The 19,415-nt window shown below is 36.5% G+C and overlaps 2 protein-coding genes and 1 pseudogene across 2 annotated transcripts; 2 read left to right on the top strand and 1 right to left on the bottom strand.

Annotated features, from left to right (window-relative positions):
- Positions 1–10,869: 10,869 nt before the first annotated feature.
- LOC143544429 (uncharacterized) lies at positions 10,870–11,784 on the top strand. Its single transcript, XM_077036541.1, has one exon. The coding sequence runs from the start codon at positions 10,870–10,872 to the stop codon at positions 11,782–11,784; it is 915 nt and encodes a 304-aa protein (XP_076892656.1).
- A 3,535-nt stretch (positions 11,785–15,319) lies between these two features.
- LOC143544427 (BTB/POZ and MATH domain-containing protein 3 pseudogene) lies at positions 15,320–16,349 on the top strand (annotated as a pseudogene).
- A 446-nt stretch (positions 16,350–16,795) lies between these two features.
- On the bottom strand, positions 16,796–18,733 carry LOC143544475 (BTB/POZ and MATH domain-containing protein 3-like). Its single transcript, XM_077036579.1, has 4 exons — positions 18,387–18,733; positions 17,586–17,913; positions 17,010–17,250; positions 16,796–16,920 (listed from the first exon to the last, which is right to left on the bottom strand). The coding sequence occupies exons 1-4, from the start codon at positions 18,731–18,733 to the stop codon at positions 16,796–16,798; spliced, it is 1,041 nt and encodes a 346-aa protein (XP_076892694.1).
- Positions 18,734–19,415: the final 682 nt, after the last annotated feature.

Below are 19,415 nucleotides of genomic sequence, written 5' to 3'. Positions count from 1 at the left end.
CACTTCTCTGGCGCATTGTCTGCCATTGGAAGTTTCATTCTCCCTTCCCGCGGCGTACTTGTCACTGCGCACAAATGATCGCGGTAAACAAATGTTACGCCTGTTGGTGCAGGGAACCCCAATGCGCCGTGCGCTGGCGACGGTACAGCATTAAATTGGGCAATCGTTCCTCTACCCAGGATCATATTGTGGCATGACGTGGTGGGCAAGACCAAGAAGTTGACAACTTCGGCTCGCTTGTGCTCATCATCCCCCATAGTTAATTCAAACTGAATCTGGCCTAGGGGATGGATGATTTCATTTGAAACACCACATATTGGTGCGTTCACAATTTCGAGCCGCGCTTGGTCTGCCGGGTCTAACTTTCTGAAACATTGCTCATACATAATGTCAGATTCGCTTCCAGTGTCCACCAGGACCTTTGACACTTCGTAATGAGCAATGTGTGTGGTGATGACGAGCGGACTGCTTATTGAAGGGCCTCCCCTGATTCTTGGGAAGATGACTTGCTGCTCGCGCCAATCTCCGTGGATTTGCGCGCTTCTCTTTTTTGACGTCTGCCCTTGTCGTCCCCCCTCAGCCACACAGATTCTTTTGTATTTCTTGCTGGCAGAGGCTCCTTCCGGTTGCTCATCTTCTATTCTTTGGTTTTTCACCAAGTGAGCCAGCCTGCCTGATTTTACATCCTTCTCGATCGCATCCTTTAAATGATGGCATGCGTCGGTGTTGTGGCCCGGGGACCTGTGAAATTCACAATATTTGCCACTGTTTTGCGGTCCCTTGTAGTGTAGTTGCTTGGGGGGCTTGAATTGAACATTCTCAGTACTTAACACCTGTGAAGGTGTTTTAGTGAGGGGTGTCCATATTCTTGGCAGAGGTCTGCTAGGATCTCTGCCGCCCTCCCTCTTGTCACCCTCCCTGCGATTACGAACATCTTTTTGGGGCTGGGGTGAGCTTGGTTGCGCTTGTTTTTCCGCGGAAGAAAAACTTGTTGGCTGCAACCTGGACCATACAGAGTTCTGTTTGGCCCTCTTCTCCTTGCTGCGCGGTGATTCTGCCTGATGCGCTCTTTCTCTTGCCCTATCTTGGGCAATCTGTTTTTCATTTCACGCGAAAACTCGCGATGCCTCCATTAACTTGGCCCACGTGGTGGGCATGCCATCTTTGCTCACGAGAGCTCTTCGTAATTGATCACTGCGCGCGCCTTGTATAAAGGCCACGCGCAGGAGTTGCTCGGTTATACCTTCGATTGCCAAAGACTCCTGATTGAACCGAGTGATGTAATCTTCAATCGTCTCATCATTCCTGCGTACGCAGTGCATGATGTCATCAGGATCGCGCGTGTGCCTGCGCTGCTGTACGAAGTGGGCTTGGAACTTTTCTAATAGTTCCTCGAACCCATCAATTTGCCCAGTCGGCAAGCTCTCGAACCATACTCGCGCCGCGCCCGTTAGGCAGCGAGCAAACATATGACACCATGTTGGCATCGTCCAGCTCTCTAGGTTTCCCGTGTTATAGAAACCTTGCAAAAAGTCATCTGGATCTGTTGTGCCATCATATTTGCCCAGACCACTTGGCATCTTGGTCTTGTGCTGGATGGGAGCCTGCGCGATGCGCGCAGTAAACTTTGAGTGTTTTACCAGGATGGCTGGTCTGTAGGGCGTGGTTACGTCCACTTGCCCTCTGACCGGTGGGCTGTACGGCATGTGCAGATCCAGATCTGCTCTGGCTCCAGGCGCCATGTTCACAGGCGCGCGGAGCTGTGAGCCTCCTGCATGAGTATCCCGTGTCTTCCTCATGCTATGTACTTCTTCATCACTGAACTCAGTGTGTGCAGTGTGAACAGAATGTCCTTCTTCCGGCGCGCGCGGCCTTTTTGTAGTCTGCTTATCAAACGCTTGCCTTTGTGTTCGGTCGGCCAGCTTCTTCTGTTTGACCATTTCATTGTACTTTTCCATCAGACGCCGCTGCTCGTTTATGAGCCATTCATTCGGATCATTTGTTTCTTCTTCTGGACCCATTGGTCCTTTCAGTTTCGCGCCGGCCATATTTTGTAACGTGAGATCGTCTGGAGGAGTTTCAGTCTGGCCGTGAGGGGTTGTGACGAAGGGACGGTTGCTGGTGGTACGCGTAGAATCACGCGGAACCCTCAGAACCTGCTGTCCGTCGTTAACACCCTCACGTTCAATATCCTCCAGAGCTTGATCAACGTTACGCACGCCAGAAACCATGGTGATTGATTTTTTTTATGTAGATCTGATGAGATCTGATTGCCGATGTAACAGTGGATGGCGCCAATGAAGAAACGTGGATCTACTCGCTGGTAGCAGATCTACTTTCCTCGGGTGTGATTATACTATTTCACCGATGGTTCTTCTGGATCCGTGCTCTTCCACCTACAAAATGAACAGCGCCGTTACTTACCCCTCAGAAAGGGACAGAGGGGTCCTCTTTGGGGTAACCCTCCGGCGTGAGAATCAGTATATTGTGGAGAAGATGATAATGTGTGTAAGGGAATCTCAAGAGTATTGCTGAATAGCTGAATACCCTCTGATTGTGAGACTGTGTGTTTGTATGTAACTGACCGTGAGTGAATGTAATTCAATATGATTGAATGTGATATCACTGCCTGTAACTGTCAATGATTGAGTGTGGATCTGTCATCAAAGTGGAGTTGATGCTGTATTTATAATGCTAGGGTTTCCACTGATTGGGCTCAACCTCGTTGGCCTCCTCCAATCGCACTGCGCCACGTGTCCTCTGGGACACCTGGCGCTTTCTCGTTGGTTGTAATCACGTGGTAACACATGTGTCATGCTGAGTTGTCGACCTTTCATTTGGCAGCTGTCAACATCAGCATATTCTTACTCCTTAAAAAGATGCCTTCTGGAAGGTCGTCTGACGTGCACAATCAAGGTTGCCCTAATCCTGATTTGGATAAGGACGAGGTTGATTATGTGCACGTATGATATGCGCCCACCCTGAGGATGCGCGAGGTATTCTCTTTATTCTCACGCGCAGATATTTCATGCGCAGATGTGATATGCACGAGCATGTGATATGCGCCGCGCGCTGATGCGCTGCGCGCATATGTGATGCGCGAGCATATGTGGGCCTGGGCAGATGTGATATGCACGGGCATGTGATATGCGCCGCGCGCTGATGCACCGCGCGCATATGTGATGCGCGAGCATATGTGTGCCTGGGCATATGATGCCTGAGCATGTTTTGTATGCGCCATGCGCATAAATGTCTTTATCTTGTGGGTTGACCCGCCTTGCTCGGTGTTGAGGCGGGTACATACCTCTTCACCAGTTTCAACAGTGTGTCGGTGACGCCGTTCAATATAGCCATTGTGTTCGGGTGTGTGAAGTGGAGAGGTGAGGTGAGTAATGTCACAAGAAGCAAGGTGAGAGGGTAAATCCAAGTGTATTTGGTGAATGATCAACAATTATTATATAAATCCGTCAAATGAACACGCAGGAGAAGGCCATGCATCATAAAAAGTAGTAGTTGCAATGGAGAAGTAGATGAAAGTCTAGACAACTAAAAACGAAGTTTATGACTTTTATTTATACAACAAGAATTACATGAATCATAAGAAATAATTCTTAATTGAGGAAATAAAATTAGATAAATGATTCAAAACTCTAAAACAAGAGTGGCCAAGGCGATGATGCCAAAGAAGAGCTGTATTTGACTGCATGGAAAAAACTTGAGGGGGCTTGATGGGACGGAGTTCGTAGTTGCTGTGGCTACTTGTTCCATGGACTAGGGGTAGATTGGCATGGTAATCCCTGATGACAAAATGCACAAAAAAAATAACATTAGTACATTACTTTCTACACATAATTGGGAAATAGAATACGTAACGATAAAGGGCGGGAACATAACATTATTTAATTTGAATGAAACATTAGGAAAATGCAAAGTAGTTGAACCATTATGAGTAATAGTAAAAGACGAACAATCGCCAATAACAAGTTAATCAGTACGGTCATGTGGAGTGTGTAGGGACATTGCATTGAGGTCATTTGTAATGTGGTGGGGAGCCCCATTGTCAAATTAACCAAGGAGGATTTGAGGTGTGTTTACTCCCATCAAATATGCTTGTGGTTGCCCCCACATGCTATATCTCTGAGAAACCGGTAGCTCAATGTGAACATAACTTGTTGAAGACTTTATAGGAAGTGATGGCGTGGCCTTTAGTGCCACAACATTAGCATTTTCCTAGAAATGGACGAGGCGAAGTAGTGGGATTAGGAGTTGGTAAGAGTCTAGAAGTATTGTTGTTGTCCAGGGGGGACATTGTTTTGGTGGGTTTTGATTAGTAGAATGATTTCGAGTATGGGCTGCAACGCGGTAGCAAGCTGATGTAAATTGACCTAGGGTGGTAGTTTCGGCTAGGGATAGCTCTTGAATGATCATTTTGTTCTTGAAGCTCATGAAAGTAGATGGGTGTATCACGGCCATGCATAGAATTGATGACTGACTTGTAGGCGGTTTGATCTAGCCCGTCAAGGATAACCTCCGTGACGTCCTCAGTATCCATCTGTTTACCAAGAATAACAATTTCATCAACGATGGTTTTAATTGTTTGCATTTACTCAGTAATGGGTTGATCCAGTCAATGAACACTGCTTTCAACCGGTGCTGGATTGTTTGAACCGTGGTTTGCTTTATACACAATAGCATGTCAGAAGGAATTGTCAGAAGGAATTATCATAAGAAATTATATTTAAATATAAACATATGAAATGGATCTATACTATATAATAGATAAAGGTTTTTAAATGTTGCATGTCATCACACTAAAGTGATTCTTATAAAAGTTTCTCCCAACTCTCTTATATTAAATACATTTCTTTTTCTTACTAATAGTTTTATATTTCATTTTTTAATCTATTGCTTTCTCTTTTTAATAACGATTTCCTGATTTAAAAAATTTAATACAAACATAAATATATTATTTTGTTTTATATAAATATATTATATTAGATATTCATATTAATCTTTATAACTAATCAATTTTTACGTTTATTTTGAATAATTATTCCAAAATTATGGTTTTAAATATATTATTATATTAGTTAATTAAAATGTTTTAAAAAAATGATATTATTAGATGAAAAGCAAGCATATTTTAAAAATAAAAATTTCAATAAACTTTAACTTATATATATATATATATATATATATATATATATATATATATATATATATATGATTGCTTTGCTAAATTACAAGCTTTTTATTTCAAACCCTCGAAAGATAAATTCATTATTTATGTATTCCTAGTGTTTATGTAAATTTAAACGAACGGGTTTCTTTAACCGATATAAGGATCAAACATGATTCATGTCAAAAAGTCTGATTAGAATGAGTTTTGGTCCAAGGGTTGGCTTAAAAGAGTATTCATTTACAACTTCTTTATTTTTTACTTAACTATTTAATCAACCTATCTTTTATATTAAGTTCTACATCTTAAAAATCCACAAAATAAATATAAACATTGGACTAAATGTTTTAGTTTTTCATATAGATAGACAAATTCTTACCTTAGAAATACAAATGCCAGACTTAAGTTTGCTGTTAATCAGATGATAAATTGACTTTGTATATCCTTTTAAAGATTTTAAAAATATAGATTTCTTTAGTAAATAAGTAATAGTTGCACCAAAAAATGAGTTTGTTCAAGAAACTAGCTATCCATGTTTTCGAGAGATGAAAAATATTACCATTGTTCGGATTGTATCTGTCAGTAATAAAATTATATGCTACAAGAAAGTATTACTTTCCTAATGTTTTAAATGACTTCAAAATCTAAGGTTGTCAAGTCATAGGTTAGTCACAAAAGCCGATTTTGAAGTAATGCTACTTAAAATATTAGCTAGAAAAGTGGCTTATGCAATGAAACTAAACTAAATATGAAAATATAATATGGTAATCGTGTTATAGAAGTTGAAATCATATCTGGAAGTAATATTGAAACTCACACTTTTTATTCTTAAAAAAATTATATATCTGGAAGTAATATTGAAACTCACACTTTTTATTCTTAAAAAAATTATGTACCTTTAGATACAAACAATTAATTTCAAATTTCTAGAACGAAAATTTTAATTTATGTTTGTTTTGAAGATAAATAAAAGCTAAAGACACTTACTATAGATGATTGGTTTGTTTTTGAGACAACCCATTTTAATTCATGGTTAGTTATGTGTTGCATTATTTAAAGTTAAAAGTAGAAATAAAGTGAAACTACTAATTTTGATATAGAAGATAAAGTTACAATTAAAATTACAAATATTATATAGAATGAAATATTTAGAGATTTATAATATAGAGTCTATCATATATTGTATTTTTATATATGTTTAACATATTTTTTGTATTTCACGTGTTATTATTTAAAAAATTAAATTATATATTTTAACCTGTGTTTTACACATGTATACCGAACCTAGTTATCCATAAATATATATTATGCTTCAAAGTTTGAGCGGGAATGCTTGAGATCTCTAATAATATGGACTCCGAGTAAAGAATACAAGTTTACAAACATGATACTTGCACATGCTCCGTCAAATATTGGCCTTTTGAGACTAAGGGGGTGTTTGGGATTCCTTATTCAGTCCAAAAGGAATTTTGGTTAAAAGGACTTTTATAACTTATGACTTTTGAAAAGGAGTTTTTAAAAAAAGTGTTTGGATTAGCTTATGTGGGCCAACGTTGTAAAAGTAGGTCTCCAAGGTCGAGTACTCCCCAAGTACTCGCTACAAGGTTTGACATCGAGGAGAGTTTCTTCAATTCCACCTAGTTACTGAGAATTGATCAAATGTAGTCAACTCCAGCCAGAATCACGTTTAGTTAGTAAACTTGGGCGGATTTTGGCTTAAAAAAAACATAATTCATAGTTCTATAATATTATAAAAAATATCACTTTTTTAGTTAATGATTAGCAAATGTTAGAATAGTTTAGTATTTAAAAATATAAATTATCTTATTTATATTGATATTCACTTATTTTTTTATAAATATTAGCATACTTATGATATTTGGCATATATTTAATATCCAAAAATTAATTTTCTTTATATTCACCATTTCCGAGTACTCTTCGAGTACTCCCCGAGTACTCCGAGTACACTCAACTCCCCAGTCGGCTGTCTAAGGTCCGCCTAACGACTTTTACAACCTTGATGTGGGCACATATGCATTTTTAACCCAAAAGTCACCAAAAGTCACAAATTCCTGACTTCTTAAAATCAGTTTTTTTACACTAAATGAAAAGTTAAAACCTAAAGTCCTTTTCACTTATCCAAACACCTTTTTCTATTTTCTCCTTTTTGCAAAAGTTAAAAAGTTAAAAGGAGGGGAAAATAAGCAATCCCAAACACCCCCTAAAGCTAAAAAATGTATTTCTTAGGAATACCATATGGTAGTCGATTCGTTCTTGCTGTATTGTGGATCACATTCCTTTTGCGTGTCATCGGTCATATGCGCATAGAACACTGCATGCTCCTGTTTAAAAAATAGGGACTTTAATTAAGCTTCATTGGTTTAAGTCTTCTTAAGCATAGAGATGCACCAATCAAATGACAACCCATTTGTAAAAATGTTATAAAATGATACTTATAACTAATCACACAGCTTCCATGTTACCTACTTGTATAAAAAATTCCCACTTCTCATATGATAATTTCGCTGAAATGTTCAAAGAGTAAATTTGACCCCACTTGCTTCGGGTTAACGCTATTTATTATTATTGCTTCGTGTATTAACAACGTTGACTTTCACCTATATAAAGTCAACTTACAGTGCACTTTGAGTTCCTGTAAACAAAACATATAGGAAACCAAAGATGGATAAGTTTTCTCCAAAACTCATAGTTTTGTTGTTTTTCTTTCTATTGATACTTGATCATCATAATGCCAATGCTGTCCTTTCAGGTAAAAAAAAAACCTTTGATCTATGTGTGAATAATCTAATTTGTTAATAATAGTGATTGTCATTTCATTCATATTTTTCAAATTTTAAACTATCTTATTTGTTCATATATGTGTAAATCTTATACCATTTATCTTGAGATCTAAATGCTATACGAATAATCAAACTAACTTGTTATAATTTGATAGGAGAAAGACGTGAAACAAAAATCTATACTTCACTAGAAGTACCTTAACATGTGTAAACAAGTTAATCACTTATTATGTATTAGATTTCCACAATTTATTTGAAAGTCATTGGACGCCCTGTTTGCGGTGCGCGTATATAATGTATATATGTGTGAACCCTCGGGTGAGCAAAGGTGAAATTGCACTAATTTTGACGTTATTTTACTAATCTCGTGAAAATAACGTTAAAAGTGACGGAAGGTTAATCAGGCATCATGTGGTGGCGTTGATAGCCGAAAGACAAGTACATGCACCAATTTACCGGTGTGCCAATGGTTGAGTGTTATGTTCCTTATGTCCAAGGCTTGATGCAAAACTACTTTCGAGCCAGGGGTCTCACTGGAAGCAGCATCTCTATTCCTACGGGGTAAAGGTAAGGCTGTCTACATCTTACCCTCCTCAGACCCTACCATAGCTTTGTTATTGGTGGGATATACTGAGTACGATGATGATGATTTGAAAGTCATTGGATTTATGAACGAGAATATGCTTAATTTGCAATATGAAGTTATTAATGTTTTAAAATGATACCATTATATATATGTCTAGCATAAATCTTTTATTAACAATGTTTTGTTGTTATTAGATAATGGTTCTGAATTTACTCAAAGATCTAAGAAGTTGATTCAGGGTTGGCAACAGAAACCCATTGTTCCAAAGAGTCAACGAAGACTAAGAAGGGTTAAGAAGGCTCCACCACCACCAAAGGCCAGCATGGAGAAAGCCATGTCGGTTAAATTACCTCCACCACCACCAAAAGCCAGCGAGTTGAAAGCCATGGGGGCATTAGCTCCACCACCACCACCACCAGCCATGGAGGCGCCACTACCTCCACCACCACCAGCAGCCATGGGGGCATTACCTCCACCACCACCATCAAAGGCCAGCAGGTTACCAAAGGCAAGTAGGTTGAAATGTAAAACTTGGTGCAATATACCAACTTGAAGGACCCGAATGACTAATGTGAAAAGTATAAGGGCGATATGTAGAAGATCTAAAATAAAGAGATAATCTAATATTCTTAGAGATATTTATAATTAATAGTTTTATAGTTGAGTAGGATTAAAATATTATGTGTTATATAAACCCATCAATATTTGTTTTTGTTTTAGGTGTGTTATGTTATCGTTTATTCTTACTAAAAAGAGTCGCGCGCATACTGTTTATGAAATATTGTGTTAAGTTAATTTCTTGATTCACTTGATCGAATAAGTTCAACAAGTTGTATTTGAGACGGTGAGGTTCAAGATATTAGTGTATAAACTAAACTTATTAATATTTATATAAGTATAGGGGTATGTTTGTAATTATTTTAATTAGTAGGGTTAGGTTAATTAGGTCTTATAAATAGGGAACGATGTCAGTATTATTCATATCAGATTTCATATTATTTCATAATCAGAAGTTACGTTGTTCATCATCATCTCTTATTCTTAATATATTCAATTGGGATTTGTTCTTTGATTTCTAACAGTGGTATTAGAGCCAAAGTTTTAATCGATTCGGGAACGTCCCAGGTTTATAATCGAGCAGTTGGGAATTATCTAGCGATAACAATTCTATCAAGAGGCTAGATGGTTCTGTAATTATCGAACAACAGATTTGATTTAGGGCTGTAATCAATTGAATCAAGGAATCCGAACAGAATTGAATCAATTTCGATCAAAGGTTGTGATTAAAGTTTGTGTTTAATCAATATCTTATATTGATTACAGGTTGTTTGTCAATCAATCAAGAATTGTTTGTTCTTGAAATCGTTCATTCAGAACCATTGGTTCAGTTGTTTGAAATTGAAATCTTTCTTTAATCAGAAACAACCAAAAGTTGAAAGGGGGTCGTTGTTTTGGGTCTGTCTCAAAATTGACCATCAATTGGGAATTCTATTCATCAAGAAATTGATTTTGAAAGAATTCTTTGTCGTCAGCAAGAGGGTTGATCGGATTTTAATCAAGGAATTGATTTGGATATGATCATAGATTATGTTTTGATTGTTGTTTGTTGCAATCAGAGTTGAAGACAAAAAAAGGAGGAAACCAAAAATCAAAACATCAAATACATTGGGGTTCGATTAAGTTTCTGATTTCATTTTTCTCTAGTTAATCGAAGGGCTGGTTTTGTTTTAGAAAAACAAAAAAAAGGTTTTAAGGATAGTTGGTTTGATTTGTTTGGAAACCGAAAAACCCGTGTATTGTTGTCGGTGGAGACGAACAATTGGTTTTGATTTGCCTTGCAACCGAAAACCCGGATACTATTCTTGGTCGAAACGGTTGGTTTTGATTCACTTGGTGACCGATAAACCCGAACACCGTTGTGTTTTAGAGTAGTTGGTTTGAGTTATTTTGGCAACCGAAAAACCCGTGTGTTGTTATCGGTTGAGACGAACAATTGGTCTTGATTTGCCTTGGGAAACCCGTGTACGACTCTCAGTTTAAAACGGTTGGTTTTGATTCATTTTGTGATCAAAAAACCCGTATACCGTTGTTGAAACAGTTGGTTTAATAACCCGTGTAATGTTGTAGAATTAACAGTTGGTTTTTATTTGTCTTAAGTTGTAAGGCAACCGAAAAATCGGTGAATTGTTATTGGTAAAGGTTGATATCTATTTGATCCGATACTAGTAAAGTTGAAATCAAAGTCGATCCGAAACCGGTGATAGTTAATTTGTCAAGATTGGGAAAAAGACAACTCGGAAAATGGTTGGGTCCAAGGATAAAGAAGTTATAACTTCAAAGGAAGGAGGGACACCCATGAGTTTTCAATGCCCTGTGTTAAACTCCACTAATTACACCATTTGGGCTATAAAAATTAGATCGATCTTTAATGTCCATGGAATTTGGGAAGCCGTCGAACCAAAAGAGGGCACTGAAGTTGATGAGAAAAAGAATAATACCGCAATTGCATTACTATACCAATCGATTCCGGAAAATATGGTATTGCAAATTGCTAATTTTACTTCGGCCAAAGAAATTTGGGACGCGTTAAAGGTTCGACATGTCGGAGTTGACAGAGTTAAAGAAGCGCATTTAGAAATACTCGAGTCAGATTTTGAGTCTCTAAAAATGGGTGTTGACGATTCGCTTGATGTTTATGCTGGAAAAATTAGTGAGATTGCATCACAAGCAAGCAATCTTGGGCATACTATGAGTGACAAGAAACTGGTCCGAAAATTACTCAGTTCGGTGCCAGAAAAGTTCATTCAGATTGTTGTTACGATTGAGCAGTTTGTTGATCTTGGTGCAGTGCCATTCCAAGAAGCCGTTAGAAGATTGAAGGCTTTTGAGGAACGCACCAAGAAGAAAATCAAGGAGGAAGATATGCATAACAAGCTCTTATTCTCCAAAGGAGACGGAAAGAAAAAAGCCAATGACCATAAATGTGAACGTTGCGGTCACAAAAGTTCAAAGCAAGAAAACAAAGAACGTGGTCAAGGCAAAAATTGGAAGTCATGGAAAAATAAAGGTGGGAAGCACAGTCATCAAAACAAAGATCACATAAGATGCTTCAATTGTAATGAACTTGGACATTTCAAACATGAATGTACAAAATGGGAGAAAAGAGCAGAAGCAAACCTGATCCGGGAGGAAGATGAAGAACCAACGCTACCGTGATGGCAACCGGATCTTGAAGAAATGAAGACCTCACTTAAACGAAGTTTAGTTTAAGGGGGAGTATTAGTGTATAAACTAAACTTATTATTTATATAAGTATAGGGGTGTGTTTGTAATTATTTTAATTAGTAGGGTTGATATGTAAATTAGGTTAATCAGGTCTTATAATAGGGAACGATGTCATTATTATTCATATCAGATTTCGTATTATTTCATAATCAGAAGTTATGTTGTTCATCATCATCTCTTGTTCTTAATATATTCAATTGGGATTTGTTCTTTGATTTCTAACACAAGATCGCTACGAGGAGAACACTAGAGGTTATTAGAGGATTGATCGAGAGCCATCAACACTACATACGAAAAAGAATATAAGTTTACACTCATGATACATTAGTCTTACTCGTGTTTCATAACAAGACTCATGGTTCATATACAGACTGAGAAAAGAATTCAAGTTTACACTCATGATGCTTATACTTGTTCCATCAAATTGATTTTTTAGACTATCTAAACATCAAAATGGTGTTAAGTCCCGGTGCATTGAAATGCAAGATTCGGTTTTGTTGACTTTTAAAGTCAAACTTGAGGAAAACTAGCTATAGCATCTTGCGGTTCAAACAATTTAGGAGAATAAGGTGAAGATGAGCAGGGGAAATGGCTAAGATTGAGTGGGTATTTATGAGAGAGGATTAGGGTTTGAGGAAATGGATAATGCGTTTGTCAAGTGGAAAAACCAGTACACTTTGATTCTTTTGTTTAAATGATTTTTGATTAAAATAAATTATAGCCAGAGATAAAAACAAGTTTGGAGGGTTCTAGAATAATTATGGGTTGAGTCTTGGTTAGTTTGAATAATTAAAACATGAGTTCGGGCCTTAAACGAGCGAAAACGAACAAAAAACACAAACTGCTGCAGCTGTACTTTGGTCGTGCTACGCGACCGGCTTTGGGCATGCCTGTCACGATATGCAACGGGTGGTGTTCGTCAGCAACTCTGGGTTTTTGACCATTCTAGCCCTTGGACTTGTTTAAACTTGATTTTTATCGTAAATTAAGCGAGTTTGGAACCGTTAAGAATGATATAACAACAAGACAAGTGTGGAACACAATCATAACATAAAATCCATCATTTTATTAATATCTAAAGATCCGAAAATCAAAACGGGTCGGATTTACAATACAAAAACAAATACAAATTGAACCGAAAATGACAAATGTCACATGTGCCTTTTTTAGGGAAAAAAAATAAGAAGTTGGTGTAACTTAAACTCAAAAATCCATGTAGCCTTCATAAAATTTTGGTTAAGTTCCCTGACCTCGGTTACTTCTCATAAGAAAAAATATTGTATTCGTCACTAGAGGTGGCATTGGATGTCACTGCATTCTCTGGATTAAAATATAAGAAAAAGAAATGATAAGATTGGATAGGGGGAGAAAGGAAAAGAAATTATATACGTAGGTAGGGGTGGCAAATGTGACCCATGGGTTGAATGGGTTGTAATAAAATGTATATAATGGGCCAGAATGGGTCAAACTAAAAAAATGAAAATGATTGAAACGGGTCAAAACAGGTCGACATTTCTTGAGTTTTTTTTTTTATGAAACTAGAAAAACGGAGGAAACTTTTTAGATTTTTTACTTTTTTAGTTTTTGATTTATATTTCGAGTTATGATTTTTTAATTATTTTTTTTAATTTTTTAATGAGAGGTTTTTGAAATGGGTCAAAATGAGTTGATATTTCAGAAATCGCTCACTAAAATATTAAAAAAAATAATTAAAGAATTATAACTCGAAAGATAAATTAAAAACTAAAAAAGTAAAAAAACTAAAAAGTTTCCTCCGTTTTTTCTAGTTTCATAAAAAATAAAAAAACTCAAGAAATGTCAACCGTTTTAACCCGTTTCAATCCTTTTCTTTTTTTTAGTTTGACCCATTCTGATCCATTATATACATTTTATTACAACACATTCAACCCATGGGTCACATTTGTCACCCCTACTTAAATGCATTCTTAAGTTAGATCGGAAGGAAAAAGATAGGAAAAAATTTGTAACTTTCTTGAGTTAGATCGGAAGGAAAAGATAGGAAAGTGTTAATTACATTCTTGAGTTAGATCGGAAGAAAAAGATAGGAAAAAATTTGTAACTTTACAATTATGTCTTCATAGCAACAGCAATCATGAGAATTAAGATAAGGTAAATTAGTAATATTATAATAGACTATAAACTTTTCTTTTACAATCAGACAATATTTGGCTAAAAAGTTTTGAAATGAAAAAATCCTTTACTTTTCTTTTCATTCTTTTTTTTTTCTTCTAAAAAAAATTCAAAAATGAAAAAAAAAATTCTTATATTTTCTTTTCTAAACCCTTAAATAAAAAACTCAAGAATGAAGTTTAAAGTCATGAAGATGTACCAATTCCGTCCGCAACAACCCATTTGTAATAAAATTCAAATGACTTGTTAGTGTGAACCCAATTGCTAAAATGAGTGTCTACTTCTTCTCATGTATATTATACTTAATTTCGTGGAAACATTCAAAGGGTTTGTTTGACCTCCAATGGCTTCCGGTTCACACTATATATTGTTTAACGTATATAAGATTATGCCTACGCGGTGCTCTTTTGAGTAGTTATTAATCGAAGACAAGTTGTCTCCAAAACTCATGGTGGTGGTGTTTATCTTTCTATTGATACTTGATCATCATAATGCCAATGTTGTCCTTTCAGGTAGAAAAAAACTTTAATGTGTGAATCATTTAATTTGTTAATAATGACAACTATTTCATTCATATATTTTTAAAATTTTGTGTTTTTTACGTATATATTTTTAAAATTTTGTGTTAATAATGACCAAATGGCCGTTGTAGTCTATTAAAAAAAGGCTAATTTTGGTCGGGTCGGGTTAGAACGGGTTTTAGACTTTCAGGTGAGAAAAGGTTTGGGTCAGAACGGGTTGATTTTGTTAAAATAATAAAATTTAAGTTATTGTATAGTTCAGCTTTGCCTTTGGTTTACGTGCATACCAATCTCGGGTTGTACGCCTCATATCAACCCATTTGAAAAACATCACCAATGCATTTTAACCTGTTTCATTAGACAGGGTTGTCTCAGTCAACCCACTTTGGCCCATTTTATGAGAACTTCTGAACAACAATTCTCAAACCAAATTTTTTTTAAAGTTAGACCGTCTATGGTCAGAACGGCCGTCAGGATAATGTTCAAACGGCCGTTCTAATCAATAATATTCAAAGTTTGGCTTTTTTTTTTGGTCAAAACGGCGGTCTGTGTGTTGATGGTGTGAAATCAAATGAGTGTGGTTGCGTGTTGATGGTGTGAATCAAATGAGTGTGGTGTAGCTACAGCATGACCCTATTTATATTATTAATGACAGGGGTTACGAACGTTTGATGACATGGATCGATCTGGAATCATCGGACTATCTAAAGGATGATTGTCTTACAATGCATTTCCGAATTGGAGTTGTTAGAGAGGGATCCAAAGGTTTCACCTTTTCTATACATCCATCCGACATGGCCCAAAATCTCAACTCCTTGCTGGAAACTGAAACGGGTTGCGATATTGTTCTTCGTGTTGGCGACCAAACTTTCAAGGCCCATAAGTCCATACTCGCAGCTCGCTCTCCTGTATTTAGAGCTAGATTTTTTGGAAACGACCCTGACATAGCGGGTGATCAAGTCGAGTTGAAGGATGTTGAACCCTCTATCTTTAAAGTAATAAAAATTAATTACCTTTATGCTGTGTTCCCAAGTCTAATTTAACGAGAGAAGTCAAAGGAATTGAGAGGAAGCCAGGAAAAGTCATTTTCCCCGAGTTTTTATTTATTTATTTATTTTTCAAAAAAAGGGAAGGGTTATTCTTTCTATTTGGATAATCAAACTCAACTATTTAAAAGTTCCCAAATTACCCTCAACCAATTATTACAATGTGTCCTTAATAACTGGTTGAGGGCAATTTGGGAATTTTCAAATAGTTGAAGTATGATCAAACTTTTTTCTCTCCAAATGGGAAGGATGGAAATATGTAGCATTTTCCTTCCTTTTCTCTCTACTTCTTTCATTAAAAAATAAAAAAACGAACTTGAGAACATGACTTTTTCCCTCGTTTAGACTCGGGAACACAGCGTTAGCTTATTTCAGCCTGATTTATGATTAATGACTTATTCAAATGGAGGTGTTTTGCAGGCTATGCTTTTGTTTATTTACTCAGAGGCATTGCCAGAATCAATGTCAACAAACATGATTCAACATTTGTTTGCTGCTGCTAAGCGGTTTGATGTACATCGGTTAAAACAGTTGTGTGAAGCAAAATTATGTGAACAAGTTAATGTTGATACAGTTGAAACAGCTTTATCTTTTGCTGATAAACACGGCTGCTCCCAACTTAAGTCCGTCTGTTTGGAATTTGCACACAAAACTGGAAGGTCAGCGCAACCTATTAGAAACTTGTGTATCTGTTAGATTTTAATATATATTTTTCTAATTTTAATGCTGTGATTTTTTTTTTTTTTTTGGTAGGCTTGATGAAAAGAGAAGTGCTTAAATATTCGTGTTATATAGACATTACAAGGGTTGATTAAAGGAAACCCACGTTTCAAATCCGACTGCAGCATCTAATTCAAAGCTAACCACAATCTTAAAATGCAAGACTAGTATGTAAGTCAGCAACAGTCATTAAGAAAGTCAACATTTTGAATCAGTTTGAACTATGACAACATTTAGTTGACTAAAAGGACAAATTAACCTTTCCAACATCTTCTCTTAACTGTTTATCCTCACCAGTCTTTCCTCTTAATATAATCCCAGCTAAAGGTCGATTAACAACTGTATTCTGCCGAGCGATATATAAATACTAAAGATTTTTGTATTTTAACAATAATATAATGAATAAAATTAAACCTTTAACTAATAAAATGCAAACAACCCGTAGTCTAAAAAAGGTAATTTTCCACCCATAAACTAAATAAACGTCAAAGTCCGCACAGGAGGCTAGGATAAGAGGAGGCCACCACGAGTGCATGCTTCTGCTTTCGGTTTAGTTGTTTGTAGGAGCTCTGATAGCAACAAAGGGCATGCTTCTGTTAAATATTTAAACCCTTGTGTTTTCATCACCTCTACAAACAAATTAAAACATTACAACAAAATCCCATTACTTGAAAGTATTCAATATATCAAAATATTCAGTCAACATGCACGCACGCACCTTCCAAGTTTTCAGATGCAAATTTCAGACAGATGAACTTAAGTTGCGGACAATGATGTTTATCGGCAAAACATAAAGCTGTTGCAACAGTATCAACATTAACTTCTTCACTCAGTTTTGCTTCACACAAATCTTTCAACCGCTGTACACCAAAGCGATCAGCAACAGGCAACAGTTGTTCAACCACGTCGCTTGACATCAAATCCGGAAGTGTATTCGAGTAAATAAACAAAAGCATTGCCTGCAAAAACATCTCTATGATTAATTGCTAGATGCTGGTTTATGTTGGTACGGTTAAACTTCAGGGGCTGTTTTGAACTATTCTCATGGTTCAATCCTTTGTTAATAATGTTTGGTTAAGTTTGTAGAGCCTGGAGGACCATTTGTGACATTTTAGAAACAAGGTTGTTAGTAGCAGTTGGCTTGTACAAAAGAGGGAATAACACATTAACACCATATTAGGTTAATAAGAGTGGCCCTCGTTCGTTTATTCGTCTTAATTCGATTCATTGGTGTTCGTTTTTCGTATCATTAATCAGCCGTAAATAAATCAATGAGAGTAAAAAAGATACTCACTTTAAAGACGGAGGGTTTAACTTCCTTCAACTCCAATTCATTCATGTTAGGGTTTCCAAGAAGCCCGAAAAACATGGCTTTAAATACAGGAGACCCGGCCGCGAGTATCACTTTGTGGGCCTTGAGAGTCTGGTCACCAACAAGCAAAAGAATATCGCAGCCCGTTTCAGTTTCCAACAAGTAGTTGAGATCTCGGCCCATGTCAGATGGAGTTATAGGAATGTTAAATTGCTTAAAAACACCAACTGTGCAATGCATCGAAAAGCAATCATCCGTTAGATAACCCAATGTTTCCAGACGTTCTCTGCTGAAGAAATAGCTGTGGCCCCTGAAAGCCAAGCGCTTATTCGAAACATTATAGAATAAATAAACGGGAAATTACCAAAATAGACATGTTTGACTACACTTGTTTTTTCCAAAAATAAAGAACCTAGCCCACAACAAAACAACTGGATTTGTTGTTAGCCTGCTTGGGACACGTGGCGAGTAATGATTGGTCAGAAGGTGCCCCCCCAGACTTTTTATAAATTTCGGTGCCCAAAAAGTGTCTGCTAAGATTAGCCTGCTTGGCCCTTGCAACACATTCTAGATGGTCTTGAAGTGGTTGTCTAAAGAGTTAGTAGGCTAAAAGTCAAAGTCAGTTATTGTAAAAAAGAATGGTCTAACACGTCTAATTTGGTAATTATCCCATAGGTAAAGGGGTCATGTTATAATGTTATAAATGGACGGCCGTTTTGACAAGATAAAATCAAACTTTGAAAACCAACAACGGTACTTAAATCATTGGAAAAGAAGTTATACCACAAGCGTCCATGGAGCTTTCGAGTAGAAGGTCCGCCATAAAATGTGTGTCCTCCTTTGCCGCTCTTATTCAACAACCTAAGCTTAAACGAGGACCTGACATTGGAACCATGGCTAGTCAAAACGATGTACACCGAGAAGTGATCATCTGGATAAGAGTTCTTTCCATCGGGGTAAAACCTGATTACCCAATCGTGTCCCCCCGCACTGAACGTGTCGCTTGCAATGTATTTACCAGCACCCATCCCTTTAGCCCGGGAGTAGCCTACAATATTGAAATCATGAGACCCATTCACCAACTGGAGTGTCGATCTAGAACACGTGTGATCATAACTATTCGCAAGCATATTAATTAATATTAAAACCCTAGCTAGCGCTCTAGAATTTGTATATACGAAAATAATAGATCGATGTAGCGATTGGGACGAAGGTTTTGAAAGAATATATCCTTACTATATATAATGCATGAGATAAGGGTAAATTGAAACAGAGTTTTACAAAATATAATGTATAAAGTACATGTGTTAATAGGGTTAAATTTGTCCTTTTAGACATAGTATAATTTATCCATCTTACAAGTTTACCCCTTCATCTTTAACCATATTATGTTTTTAATTTTAATTTTAAACTAACTTCCACCCAAGATTTTTAAACGACAATAACTTTTTCATACGTTAATATTTTTGTAGAAAAATTGCATCATAAAAACGAACATTTTATTCCCTTTAATTTGAATCTGATATTGTTATAATTTTTAAATTTTAAACAAATTAATATGTTACGTAAGAGCGTTCAATATCGATTCTGATGGTTTTTAAGTTAAACTTGTGAGCCTAACGTTAGTATCATTTTTTGTCGTCCAAAACCAAATTAACTTAACCATTGAAAATTGAAACCAAAATGTTACTTACGGTATGGTTCCGGTTTGGTTTCACAGTTTAAGCTATGATAATAAATGTTGTTTATAATATTTATTAATTTAATCGTACCATCAATCCTAACTAAGCATCAACAAAATATGATACCTTA

This window comes from Bidens hawaiensis, unplaced genomic scaffold (genome assembly GCF_021521415.1).
Source record: "Bidens hawaiensis isolate Kalapana, Puna unplaced genomic scaffold, B.hawaiensis_p1.1 tig00013567_1, whole genome shotgun sequence".
NCBI lineage: Eukaryota > Viridiplantae > Streptophyta > Magnoliopsida > Asterales > Asteraceae > Bidens > Bidens hawaiensis.
This window is presented reverse-complemented; position numbering and strand designations above follow the sequence as displayed.

Bases quoted from the DNA above. Each gene is read 5' to 3' on its own strand.
- LOC143544429 (XM_077036541.1), top strand. From the start codon at position 10,870: ATGGTTGGGTCCAAGGATAAAGAAGTTATAACTTCAAAGGAAGGAGGG.
- LOC143544475 (XM_077036579.1), bottom strand. From the start codon at position 18,733: ATGCTTGCGAATAGTTATGATCACACGTGTTCTAGATCGACACTCCAG. The intron at 17,914-18,386 runs GTATAACTTCTT...CTTGGCTTTCAG, and splicing joins AAGCTCCATGGACGCTTGTG to GGGCCACAGCTATTTCTTCA. The intron at 16,921-17,009 runs GTGCGTGCGTGC...ATTTGTTTGTAG, and splicing joins TGCATCTGAAAACTTGGAAG to AGGTGATGAAAACACAAGGG.